Source organism: Alexandromys fortis, unplaced genomic scaffold, assembly GCF_014885135.2.
Source record: "Alexandromys fortis isolate MF-2015 unplaced genomic scaffold, M_Fortis_MF-2015_v1.1 scaffold_133, whole genome shotgun sequence".
Taxonomy (NCBI): Eukaryota; Metazoa; Chordata; class Mammalia; order Rodentia; family Cricetidae; genus Alexandromys; species Alexandromys fortis.
This window is the reverse complement of record NW_026068030.1, coordinates 3,096,698-3,110,119: the sequence shown is the minus strand read 5'-3', so window position 1 is coordinate 3,110,119 and position 13,422 is coordinate 3,096,698. Positions and strand designations below refer to the sequence as shown.

The following is a 13,422-nucleotide window of genomic DNA, read 5'->3' as shown; positions in this document are numbered from 1 at the left end:
TTTAAGGAAATAAATTAAAAATAATAGTTAAGAATAGTGAATAATCTTACCATTTCTGGACATCTTGGATGGGTCTGGGACAGTAGAGACTAAGCAAAAGGGCACTAGTAGGTCTAGTGACACAGAGGGACAGCATCTCCAGGAAAATATTGTTACTGTGTCCCCACATAGAACAATAGCTATAGCTTTGGGGCAGTTGAGCATAGGGAATCGCTTCCCGTTGGGGGATTCTACTTGTTTTGGGCTATATATACACATTTTTCTTCTAAAAATACACTTATCACCTTGACACCTTTTCCTCCGTGCGCTATGTTCACAATTCCTTCTTATAAAATGTGCTTAGCATCCCGTTGGCAATATACAATGATTACAAACATTAGGTTGCTGTTATATTTGCTTTAAATAATCGAAAAAAGTCAGTCTCCTTACCAAACCTTTTATAAAATCCTGTTTCTTCTTTTAAAATACATCCTGAAACCAGTAGAAACGAGTCTGGAATAATGCTGGGTATATGCACAATGAAGCAAACTGTGTCCTTCAAGTGAGTATATAACAATACATCAATCAAAATAGAACCACCCTTGTTATCACTTATACTAACCCATCAGCTCCTCCTCTAAAATCCCATAAAAAGGAGCCCCAAATAAAGTTGGGGTATATCAATTCTGTCCTGCATATGGCTCATTGTTAATCTTGACAGTGTATCTGGTTTGTTCTATTGCTTTGTTTTGAAAAACGTCACCCTGCTTCAAGTGAAAGCGCTAACCACTGGGATGAACTGACTTTCATCTAAACCGTTGAAGATCTCTAGATAGTGGAAAACTGGAATAGACTGCCTGGTTGCCCAGGGCAAGGTAGGCTGATATTCCTACAGACTTCTAAACCACAAGATCTTCCAAAGCCTGGCAGGCCACTGGCTAACAGCAGAAGGCAAAGGCTGCCCTTAAGACTCTGACCTCAACATCCCTGGAAGACCCTGGGAAGTGACTGTCTAGGCAGCCAATCAAGTAAGATTTCTGTCGGTTTTAAGTAGGGTAATTACTCAGGGAAAATTTTATCCTTCTCAAGAACTCTGATTCAGTTTGATGGCTGAGAGGATTGCCAGTTTAAAAGGTCCAACATCACAAAACATCCTTACCATGCTTAAATGACTAAGATACAAAGCTCAAGATATAAAAAATCTAAAGATGTTTCGGGGTCCAAAAAGGTGTTGTACGGTATGCAAAAAAAAAAAAAGTGACTTAAGGTGTGTACCTACAAGTTATAAAGGTCTAAGGATAAGATTGTTTCAGAGTTTAAGAAAGTGTTTGAAGGTATACAAATGCAAGTTATCAGATTTCTCTCTCATTATGCTGCCATTAATAGTCTTAACATTAATCAAAAATTCTGATAAGCTATTATATAATTCTGGCAAAATACTACCACTACCATAATTGAAAGATCAATATTTTAAATTCTTTTCGGGCATAGAACTAAAAGATACTTTTTACTGTGCAAAAACATCTGTCACAGTCATTTCCGGAATAAATATACTGCTATTTATACAATGCATGTGTCTAAAACTTATGTTTTCACAAACTCAAAGATGTATTGTGAGTTCCAGAGAACCAAATTGGAGGATTCCGTTTAAACAGGTCATATGCCCCCTCCCTCAATTACCAGACCCTAAGAGCCCAAGTCTTTCCCCTTTTCCCTGGTTCTGATACCCTCCCCTTCAATCACCAGGACCTAAAGTAAATTTTTTTTTCTTCCTAAACTTAATCTTGTCGTCTACTCTGCCAGCACTTTGCCAGGTCTAAGAGACACCAGAAGGTTCCACAGAACATGGTATTAGTAAATTGCACAAATCCCCTGCAGTTCAGTTTACTGATTTCTGCAATTCTTTTATATTTATTCTCTAAACAGCCAACTACCCCAGGATGAGGCAGCATCCTAACTTCCTCAGCTCCCACATAATTTTGATGCCCACAAATCAGCAGGAAGCAGTCTTGAGAACCCAGCACCCCCCAATCCCTGTCCCTCCTGCTGTTTCCTTTAATTTCCCACTTTTTGATGATAAGAGAAAGATGGGAATGTTAGGATTATGCTGGCCTGCACTGTCGTCTGGCAGGAAAACTCTAAGCTTGACCCTGTCCCTTTAAGAGATAAGCCCCAAAGTCTCACCCACTCTCTCTCTCTCTCTCTCTCTCTCTCTCTCTCTCTCTCTCTCTCTCTCTCTCTCTCTCTCTGCAAGTGTCTCCCTCTCACCCCACTGAGGCAAGCTCATCTCAGCTCCCTTCCACTCTCCCTTTTTTGTTCTTCTGAAAGGCAGCTCTGTCTCTCTCTTTCTTCCTCTTTCCATTTCTCCTTTTCCCTTTCTCTCTGTCTCTCTATCTCTCTCTTTCTCCCTCCTCCCCTATACACTCCCAATATCCTCTAAAAAACTTCTCCATATTCAAGTTCTTTCTGCATGGAATATTCTGTTCCCTACCTACATTCCTCACCCGCCATGGTACCTGATAAAAATTTCAGTAATTAGTCTGAGAAAGGGAGTTCAGGATAGCATAGTATTCCAGCTATGTCATGGTTTCTGCTCACAGTACCTGTTAAGGTCTGTAGTGAGAAAAAGTAGCAGGTTAAGCCAAAAACATAAAATATGCAGTTTTGTTAAGAAAGTAGCACAAATAGGTTTTTTTTTTTTACATGAAAAGGTTGGAAATAGAATAAAAAAAAAACATTGTTTAGGAGATTGTTAGATTGTTTAATTACAGAGATAATTCACACAATGTGGTGTGCCAGGCTGTAGAATGGTTGCTCTTCACTGTTCTGAGCTCTGCCAGAGGAGAGAGGAGAAATATCGAAAACTACACACTTAAGAAAGGAAAGGAAAATGAGCAAGTTTAAAGATGTAGAAAAGGCAAGTGTGGAAAGGCCATTGTAGTTGTTAGGGAGTACACTGCCTTGAGGCAAAAGTCCCACAGTCTTCACTTGTGTGATGATAAAGACACCCCGAGGAAAGACTCAACTACCTCAAGGATTTATCTTGTGAAAATGCAAATTTATTTGAAAGGAGAGAGCCCTGATGGGATTCTTTATTTAAAGACAACCACCCACAGAAATAATTTCCCAGCTTCACCAGCCAAGGCACAGGAGCCACCAACGAGAGGTGGTCCAGTGCCAAGTGCACTTCCAGCTTGCACACAGCTTGTCAGTACTATTATAGTATGCTGAATTTGTGGATGTGCACTGCAAAAGGGTTAGAGGATAATGGAAGCTTGCAACAATCTTCCAGGAAACTCCACAGAGCAAACAAATATGACAGGGTTGGAGTCTCTGCAAGGAAGCCATGAGAAGACATTGCAACAGCTGCTTAAGTGAAGCTAGGCTAAAATGGAAATCTAAGGATGTTGCAGATGCAGGAATTCCTGGGACGCCTGCTGAGGAAAGAAGTGATGTGCACATTCCACACACTGTACCTAAGTTGAACAGTAGGCCTAGGCCTAAGCCTGAGGCTAACTGCTACCTGAAATAGGACAGGAATATTTGGGGCTATTGGAACCCAGGAGAACTCACCAGTATTTCCAGATTCTGGAAATATAAATGCAGAACTGCTTTTCACACGCTTCTAAAAACAAACTTTCATTCCAAACATTTGGGAATTTGTTATACATTTTATCCTACATTTACAAATGAAACCAAGTACATCAATATACATGGAAAAATCAGGGAGTTTGCAATGTATTTTAACTTATATAAATAGATACTTATTTGGAGTCATTTTTGTAAATACCTGACTTGGTTAAGTACTTTTGAGTGAAAAAACTATTTCTTTAACTAAGAATGCTTGTTATTTTGAACATATTTCTAGAGATGACTCCAAATGTCATATACATTGACTTATCTTATTTCCTTCGTATTTATGTATGCATATATGTGTGTGTGTCACTATATAGATATAGATATGTGATACCTATGGTATTTGTAGGTCATTTAGTTAGACTGATAGTCATGAGTTTACATGATTGGTAATATTGGCTGTGTTAATGCATATGTAACAATCAGTAGCAAGTGTAACATGTTTTTTCTTTTAATTTTTTAATTCATTTTACATACCAACCACAGTTCCCCCTCCCTCCCCTTCTCCCATACCTGTCTCTTCTCCAACCTCTTTTAGAATTTCTCCCTTTTACATGGGACTGTAAAACCTCCTTTGAGGAGTCAACAAAGCATGGCACATCAGGTGGAAGCAGGACCAAGCCTCTCCCTGCCCCCGTATCAAGTTGAGCATGGTATCCCACCATAGGGAATAGGCCTCCAAAAGTCAGTTCATTCACCAAGGATAAATTCTTGTTCACTGGCAGGGGCAAAACAAAAAGACCAAAACTGTCATCCAATTCAGAAAGCCAATTTGTTCCCACACTGGTCCCCAGCTGTCAGTCGAGAATCCTTGAGCTTCCAATAGCTTGGGTCAACTGTTTCTGTGGTTTTTCCCATCATGATCTTGAACCCCTCCCTTGCTCATATCCTTCCTTTGCTCAATTGGACTTAAGGAGCTCAGCCCAGTACTCAACTGTGGATCTCTGTATCTGTTTCTATTAGTTGCTAGATAAAGATACTATGATGACAATCAGGGTAGTCATCAGTTTGATTATAGGAGAAGCCCAGTTCAGGTATCCTCTCCATTATGAATAGGGATCTTAGCTGGGGTCATTCTTGTGAATTACTGGTTGTTTCCCTAGCACAAGTTTTCTCCCTAATCCCCAAATGGCTCACTCTATCAAGATATTTCTTTCCTTATTTCCATTCACTTTCCCTTCCTCAACTTGACCATCCCATTCCCTCAGGTTTTTATATCCCTTCCATTTCACTCTTACTCTTCCACCCCCAGCTTACACAGGAGAGCTTATCTAGTTCCCCTTCCTAGGCTAGATTCATGCATGTCCCTCTTAGGGTCTGCCTTGTTACCTAGATTCTCTGGGACTGTGGGATGTAGTATGGTTATCCTTTGCTTTATATATAACATCTCTTATTAGTAAGTACATATGTGTTTTTGGTTGATCTTCAAAATATATAAAGAACTATGTTGTAGGAGGCCGCTAGTTAGTTCCTGGCTTTTAGCCCCAAAATAATCACACAGAAACTGTATTAATTAAATCACTGCTTGGCTTCTTATTGGCTAACTATTACATATTAATTTAACCCATTTCTATTAATCTGTGTATTGCCACGTGGCTTGGCTTACCAACTAAAGTTCTGGCATCTCTCTCCATCAGGGCTACATCACTTCTCCTTGACTCTGCCGCCTTTTTTCCCCACCATTCATCTTAGTTTTCCTTGCCTATCTAAGTTCTGCCCTATCAACAGGCCAAGGCAGTTTCTTTATTAACCAATGGTATTCACAGCATACAGAGGGGAATCCCACATCAGAACTAAAGAAACTAGGCATCAAAATATCAAACTAACAATTTGAAAAATGGGATACATATCTAAACAGAGAATTCTCAATAGAAGAATTTCAACAAAGTAAGCTCAAATGGATGAAATACATTTAGGGAATTGCTCAATATCCTTATTCATCAGGGAAATGCAAATAAAAATGATTCTGGAATATCATCTTACACTGGTCAGAATGGCTAAGATCAAAAACATTGATGACAGATTATGCTGGAGAGGATGTACAGTAAGGGGAACACTCCTCCAAACTTGTACAGCTGCTTTGGAAATCAGTATGGCAATTTATCAGAAAATTGAGAATCAATCTACCTGAGCAATACCACTCTTGGGCATATACCCAAGGTTTGCACAATCATACCACAAGGACATTTGCTTATCTATATGCATAACATCATTATTCATAGTAGCCAGAACTTAGAAACAATCTAGATGCCCCTCAACCAAAGAATGGTTAAAGAAAATGTGGTACATTTACACAATAGAGTATTACTCNAAAAAAAAAAAAAAAAAAAAAAAAAAAAAAAAAACAGTGACACCTTGAAATTTGCAAGCAAATGAATGGAACTAGAAAACAACATCCTGAATGAGCAAACCCAGACCCAGAAAGACAAAGCTGGTGTGTAACATGCTTCTAGCCACAAAAGAATCAAGTGTCTCTTACCTCCTCGTTTGTTGATCTTGGCATAGCCAGGCGAATAGCTATTGGACAGGGAGGAGGAGCTACTGAAGAACATATGGGAAAGCCCAGAGATGAGTGGTTCATCACACTTATCTAGAAAAAGAAGAGATAGAAAAAAATCTAACTTCACTAAAGTTCTTTCAAAAATGGCTGGTTTGTGCTTATTCAAATAACTACTAAGGAAATGGAAACATGGCTTGGCAGTCAAAAGTACTTGCTAATCCTGCAAACAACTCACATTCAATGTTTAACAGTTATATGGGATAAGTCACAAACACCTCAAGCTACAGGTTCAGGAAATCTGATGCCTTCTTCTGGCTTCCATGGCAGGCACATGTGTATGTATACATGCACACACACACACACACACACACACACACACACACACACACACACGTATACACAAAATAAAACAACTATTCATTAGGCTAGTCTTTAAAATGCACCAAAAAGACTTCATCAATGATCATAATTTACATATCTCAATTATACCCACTATGATAAACTACAAAAATAGTTTAAACCATTCTGGTCTAATAACCTGAAGCAACAGCCTTGCTTTAAGAGGACTGTAACTGAAATTTAGTCTTTAAGGATCACAGGTAAAATCCAGTAATTTCATGACTAGTGAGATAACACAGAACAATAACCATTCATTGCTCCAAAATTATAGGGGACTCAACTTCACCAAGGTTCAAGGCAAAGTCATAGTGTGCTCCGACATCTGCTTCCAGTCACTTGGAATGAAGTTTAAAGTCCTCCAGAACCTGCAGTGGGTCCCTCACCTTTCTAAGTACCGTCTAGACACATGACTCCATCCTCTTCCACCAATGGCAAGCCACTTGCTGCTAGGAGACTTTACATTTACTATTCCAAATGTTCCATGTCTCATACCAGTCCTTTCCCAGGTCTGTGTTCAATGTCACTTTGCATGCCTAGAGACTGCCAGAGTTGTCACCTCCTCAACACTCTACTCTTCCCAGCACTTAGCACCAACAGGCAATCCATGCATTGTATTGCTTAACTAACTCTCTCCTACCAAATTGTTGTCCTTATTGGAGTGAAGTCTTTGATGGTGTACGTGAAAGTTACTCCTGTGATTGAGAGCTAAACTGCTAGATGGTAGAGAACTGATTTTCCAAATCTTTAATTCCTAACACATGCTCACATTGCCTAGGGTTTTGTTTAATACGATGGGGAATTGAGCAACACATTCCTGAAAGGTTCTCACGTCTCATGTTTATAAACAGAAAGGAAAAAAAAAAGAGCTTGCATAATATAGGGAATAAGCGAGTTATGTTGGGCTTTTACTGAAGTGAAGTTAAATCCCTATAGGCACTGAGGAATGAATCCTCATGTACTACTTCGCTATTCAAGTGTTTAAAAATTAGAAGTTAAAGTGAACAAACCTCTTCTCACAACATGCTGTCTTATTTTTCTTAGTTATTCTCTAGCTTCCTCTGGGAACTCTGACAGGTGAGTGTGATTAGATTCCCCAGAAAATCCAATGGAAAATATCGAAAAGATGAACATAAAATATGTGTGAAAAGAAATGTGTTCACAATCTATACTAAGTGAGTGGATTTTATGTTTACTGTGAAAATGTACTATTAAATTTACCTGTAACCACACAGAGATTTTTTTATTTCCAGTTTTTAATTCTTAGAATCTAATTTTGAATCAGTTTTGGCAAAGCTCCTGAATCTAACCTGGAAGTGTTCCTTCTGATGTTCACATCATGTTAGAAATGGGCTCATATCGGTGCTATGTCAGCGCATGCCTTTAAACTGGCATTAGACAGGGTGTTGTGGCAAGATGGCGAGAGGAAGGGACAATATTTTCCCCTCAGAGTGGTAAGGCATCATGACAAAAATTAGACCAATAACAACATGGTGAACAAGAAGTTTAAGTTGGTGATTAACACTGAGGAGGAAAGAGGATCAAGGGCTCAATGTTGGTTTGGGGAGAGGCAGCTGCTGTTACAGAAAGTTTGTTAAAGGAAAGTCTCTCTGATAAAGAAACATCAGAGTAGTTATTGATCAGAAGATGAAGAATTGAGGCATAGAAAAATCAACATCACTGTTCTGAGAGGATCTTTCCTAATCTAAGCCTTCAGATACTTGACAACAATAAACAACAAGTTTTTTGAAAGTATTTAATAACTTAATATATAGCTACAGTAATTGAAATAAAATGACATCTATAGCAATTTCTTAATAATTTCTTAGCTAATGCAATCAAAATTTAGATGTAAACCAAAATTACTTACTTTTAAAGCCTAAAAAATTGCTTTGGTAGCAACTGATTTTAATACTATGTTTCATTAATTTGGAAATCGACTAAGATACATTTTAAAATTTAAAAACATCAACTAAAATCCTATAATTATCCTTCTAATTATGGAATTGGAGTAAGAAAAATAAAAGTTTGCATACAAACTATGTTCTGTAAATGGTAACTGTAGAATGGTCACAATTTAAGCACTGGCAATTTCACAGTTTTCTTAATTTAAACACAATATACAACTTCAGCACTAGACAAAACATTTTTTTCCTAGATGACACTAATTACAAATATTTTTGGTGCCTTAATTCCTGCCTTATACAGTTTTAAACATATCATGCAACAAAGTCTACTTATTCCATTTTCCATGAATAACTAGTAGACGATCCTATATAAAAGTACTAAACATGAAGTATGAAAATAATATTTAGTATGTAATTTTGTGTCGAGTAGAATGTAATCAATCGCTAGAAATGTGGAGGTGAGTAGGTCTTTAGTCTCCGATGTCTTAGAAGTGTGTGGCCATGAATATGCCAATTCATCCCTTTTTAAATATCTAACACAATAATGAGGGAATTTAGCTACATTTCTATGAAGCCCAGAAAATGTTGAGAATTTCCAGTACAGAACTCTGACCCACAGGCCAACATCAAGCCTGAGTTTTCTTTTCTAAGAATTGTTGCTAGCACAGAGCTTTAATTAATAATGCGGTATCCATGGATGCTTTCATACAGTGACAGAGAGTTTCAGTACAGGCCAGAAAACCTGTAACATTGAGATCTTTACTGTCCAACTAATTGGACACTCACTGAGGTATTCAGAAGAGGAAAGACTAGTGACTATTTACATTGTCCAGAAAGAATAAGGTCTGAAGAACTGGAAAACTGCAGATAGGTGGAAAGGATAGAAGATTCTAGAAACAAATGAAGCAGCTTAAGCATCATCAGAAGTCACAGTGGGTATGCAATTCCCTCTTGATTGCTGTAGCTACACTCCGGGCCTGTGTATATTGCCATAGTGCCTGTTATGATGAACCGTCTGTTTTTATTCTGATTGCAATAATGATTAAGACATGTGGCAACATCTAAAAGCTTGGCTTGCTTATTAGGCTAAGGAATGTATTTCAATATAGTAGTTATGAAACAGTAGGGCATCCGGCAAAGCCCTAGAGAAGGCAAACATCTTAATAGAGTAATAAATAAAAGTGAAGGGAGGTTTGAGGTAATCCAGGATTACAGTTCCTGTGTGAGGATGCACTCTGGTTCTACAGTCACGCAGCCATTGCGAATTTTTCAACTCCAGAGTGCTTTCCTTCCAGGAAATCTTGGATGAAAGCTAGAGGAGCAGATGGGCCTTGAGTTTTATTTTCATACAATTTCAGTCAATCAGGAGACAGAATAGCTGTACAAATGCAGCACTAACTCAGGATGAAATGGAGGAAATAGCTGGCAGACAGGAAGTAGTTGTTGCTTTTTACTGACTGAGCATGCTTTTTGCTGTCAATAGTTACAGGAAGAAGTTGGCAAAGTTCAGCCACGCCAGACCACCTTTAAGAACAAGGGACAAGACACTAGAACTAAGCAGGGACTTCTGGACAGTGCACACCTCATTTACATGTAGGGAAGACATTCACTTGGAAAAGTATATTCTCATTAGAAAGCATCTCCCAGCATTCTCCATATGCCCTACATCTCTAAATCTGAAGGTGAAGCTGTAGCAGCCCCATCTACACTGTTACTCTGCATTGGGGTTTCATGAAAACGCTTCCACAGTAGGGAGATGCTGAAGAATTTTTGTTGGGCCTCTTAATAGCTCATACTGCACCTCCCATCCACCAGACTCCAGCCTTACTCTATAAGATCAAAGCTGTCTTGAATTCCACAAGGAGCCATGTGTGGATTCTGCTTCCTGTTTTTCTTAGTAGGATTGCCATTCCATTGGGAGTTTTCTGTCTTTGATGCTATTTCAGGCTCTGCAATACTTTCCCAGGGTTTCAGTGTTACATTTTGTTTACTGTTTCTGATTCTTTCTGTGTTGTCTTGTCTTTCACCTTTATATGCACTTGTTTCACGTTCCTCGTGACATCTCTGCTATTTGCTGTGCTTCTGACTGGTCTATTTGCCTAGACTCATTACTACAAAGACAGTGGGATATTCCAGGGACAAATGAAGTATTCAGATTTTTCATTGACTCTGATGGACATCTTCAGGAGTTAGATGAAAAAAAAAAAAAAAAAACTGAAGTCATGACCCAAGTACTTCTTTAGTAACCACTGAGATTAATGCAGTCTTTCAATGATTTTTCTAGTAAATTGTTAGTAGCATTAAACTGGCTAAGAGAAGACTTGGGCAGGATCTATTATACAGTTTAGAGAGTTTATCCACATGAATATATGTCTTTGTTTTTCTCCATTTCTTTTTTTAGAAAGAAGGAAGGGAAGACAGGAGAAAGAGAGGAAGCAAAAAAATGAAGGAATAGAGAAAAGAATTAAAAGAGTGAAATTGTTTATAACTATGACATAACCTACTATTTTTATTCCATAAACTTGAGCAGCTGATTGAACACATATTTCACTGTGGCACATTTAACAGCTTGATATTTTGTCTTATTTTCTTGACACACTTTATTTGACTAGGCACTGTTTACTCACCTCCAAGCCTTGCTAACTTTAGCGTGATAATATAATACTAAACACACTTAGCTCATTCATTCCCCATGTCCTTGTGAAATCCTCATCCCCAAAGAACTTTTCTTGTGCATAATCATATCCATAGGCCAAATCTTGTTAAAGTTTAATCTACAACTTGTATTTTCTTATATTTAAGTGTTGAATTTTCCTTTAAAATGTGTAGGTTTTACAACAAGTAAAATGATGTCTTCTTTCAATACAACTTTTAAGAAAGACTGATTTATTTTTAATTGTGTGCATGCGTTTGTGTGTGTGTATGGTCACAGGGAGTATTTTGTGTGAGCAAATGCTTGGAGGTGTTTGTGGAGGTCAGAAGAGACATCCTATATCTGGAGCTGAGTTATAGGCAGTTATGAGCTGCCAAACACGGGTTTGGGAACTGAACTAAGTTCCCATACAAGAACAGTATTTTCCTTTAACTACTAAGCCATCTCTGCAGCTCCTTACTTCAGTACTTCTATAATTTACTTTAAATACTGAAGTAATTAGACCAACTGGTACTTCTGTTTGTTTGTTTAGCATTGTGCTGGAGGTGTTTTCTTAGATTGGTGCCGTGTTTTGATAGGAATGGCTGCACAGGTTAATATAGTGGAATGCAGAGGCTTGGTCATTAAAGAGTTGCACTCCTTGATAGGGGTTAGGTGGTGTGGCCTTGTTGGAGGAGAGGTGGGCTGTGGTTTTCAAAAGCCTAAGCTGTCCCAGTGTCTCTTTTCTTGCAGCCCTTGAGTCCAGACGTAGAACTCTCAGCTACTTCTTCACCACTGTGTCTGCCCGTGTGCTCTCATGCTTTCTGCCATGTTGAGAACAGACTATACTCAATGAAATGCTTTCTTTTATAAGAGTTACTGTGGGCTTGGTGTCCTTTCACATCAAGAGAACACTGAGTAAGACAACTAGTCAAGACTGCAAAGACAGTATTAGTTAGCATTTCCCAAGTATTACCAGAGCAGTGGACAGAACATGCACTTAGGATTTTATTACTTGCTACATGAATTTGAGGAACTTATGTAAGGCCATGATATGCACTGTCTCATTCATTTTCCACTTTTTAAAAGTTTTTTGTTCAGTTTATAGTCAGTTCTGTGATTTTTTTATCATAGGAATTGAAAAGTAAATGGTTATTAAATATAGTAAAAGTACTAGAAAAATGTTTGTCCTCCTGCAGGGCAAGACAACATTGCCTTCTTTTCAATCTGTTCTTGTGTATCTATTATTCTCACCCTGTTCCCCACCCCATACCCCCATCATTAGAGATTATATATCAGATTCAAGAATGTTTGCTTCAGCATCCCTAGTATGGCATACTTTTTGTCACTGGAAATAAGATCAATCTTTTCCTCTTCTATAAAATTTCATACAATGCTTAATAAAGATTCTCATTACCATGAGTAGTTTTTATGGCTAGCCTTCCTATATAAGTACCCATGTTCACATACCACTTTTAATAAAACAGGCACATTTACATATTGCATTAATAGCATCTGAAATATGCATGTGCTAGATACAATACATATCTATATGTTCATTGTCAGAAAATAATTTCCTATCTGTATTTTAGATACATTTTACTGAGTGATCTATTGCATAAATTCCAATAAAGCTATTGCTGCATTTTAATGCATTTCTTAGTACACAGAAAATTTTAATATTTGCATGAAATTTTTCATGGGATAACTAACTTCTTTGTACAGAAGACATGCAGGTCAAATAATTATTAAAATAAAACTCGATTGAGAATTAATTTTCAATAAAAACAATGTAAGAGTGAAATTTGGTGCAAGGAATGGCTTAGCAGTTATGTGCATTTGTAACTCATGCAGAGGACGTGGTTTCATTTTCGAGAACACACATGACAGATTAGAATCCCTTGTAAATCCTCTTCCAGGCATCTTCTATGTGCCATGGACTACTACATGCATGGAGTTTACATATGCTCACGCAGGCACACACACTGTGTTGGCTAGCTTTATGTTGAGACAATCTAGAGTCAATAGAGAAGAATGAGCCTTAATTAAGAAAACATCTACATAAGACTGGGACATACCCACAATGGAATTGTGACTGCTTGAGCGTATGTGGGTCTCGTTCAAGCAACCGTTTCATCTTTGAGTTCTCGTATGCAATGGCTCTGTAATGTTCAGAAAATGCTGTTTCACAGAACTCCCACCAACTTCTGCTTTTACAACCTTTCTGCCCCCTTTTCTTTAACGACAAATAGAATAGATGTGACACAGATGTTGCATTTAGGGCCGAGCACTCCACAGTTACTTAATTTTGTTCAGTTTCTATTCTGTACAGTAAAAACCAATGAGTGCCATATGCATTTTAGTCATTAAGA

The 13,422-nt window shown here is 38.0% G+C and overlaps 1 protein-coding gene across 1 annotated transcript in view; it reads right to left on the bottom strand.

Annotated features, from left to right (window-relative positions):
* Positions 1-13,422, bottom strand: part of Cntnap2 (contactin associated protein 2) — a 1,600,222-nt gene that overhangs the window by 1,489,811 nt on the left and 96,989 nt on the right. Inside the window, exons 2-3 of the mRNA XM_050164469.1 lie at positions 9,818-9,942; positions 6,095-6,205 (exon numbers count right to left, since the gene is read on the bottom strand). Coding sequence (XP_050020426.1) covers positions 6,095-6,205; positions 9,818-9,942 — 236 coding nt within the window. The remainder of the gene's footprint in view (positions 1-6,094; positions 6,206-9,817; positions 9,943-13,422) is intronic.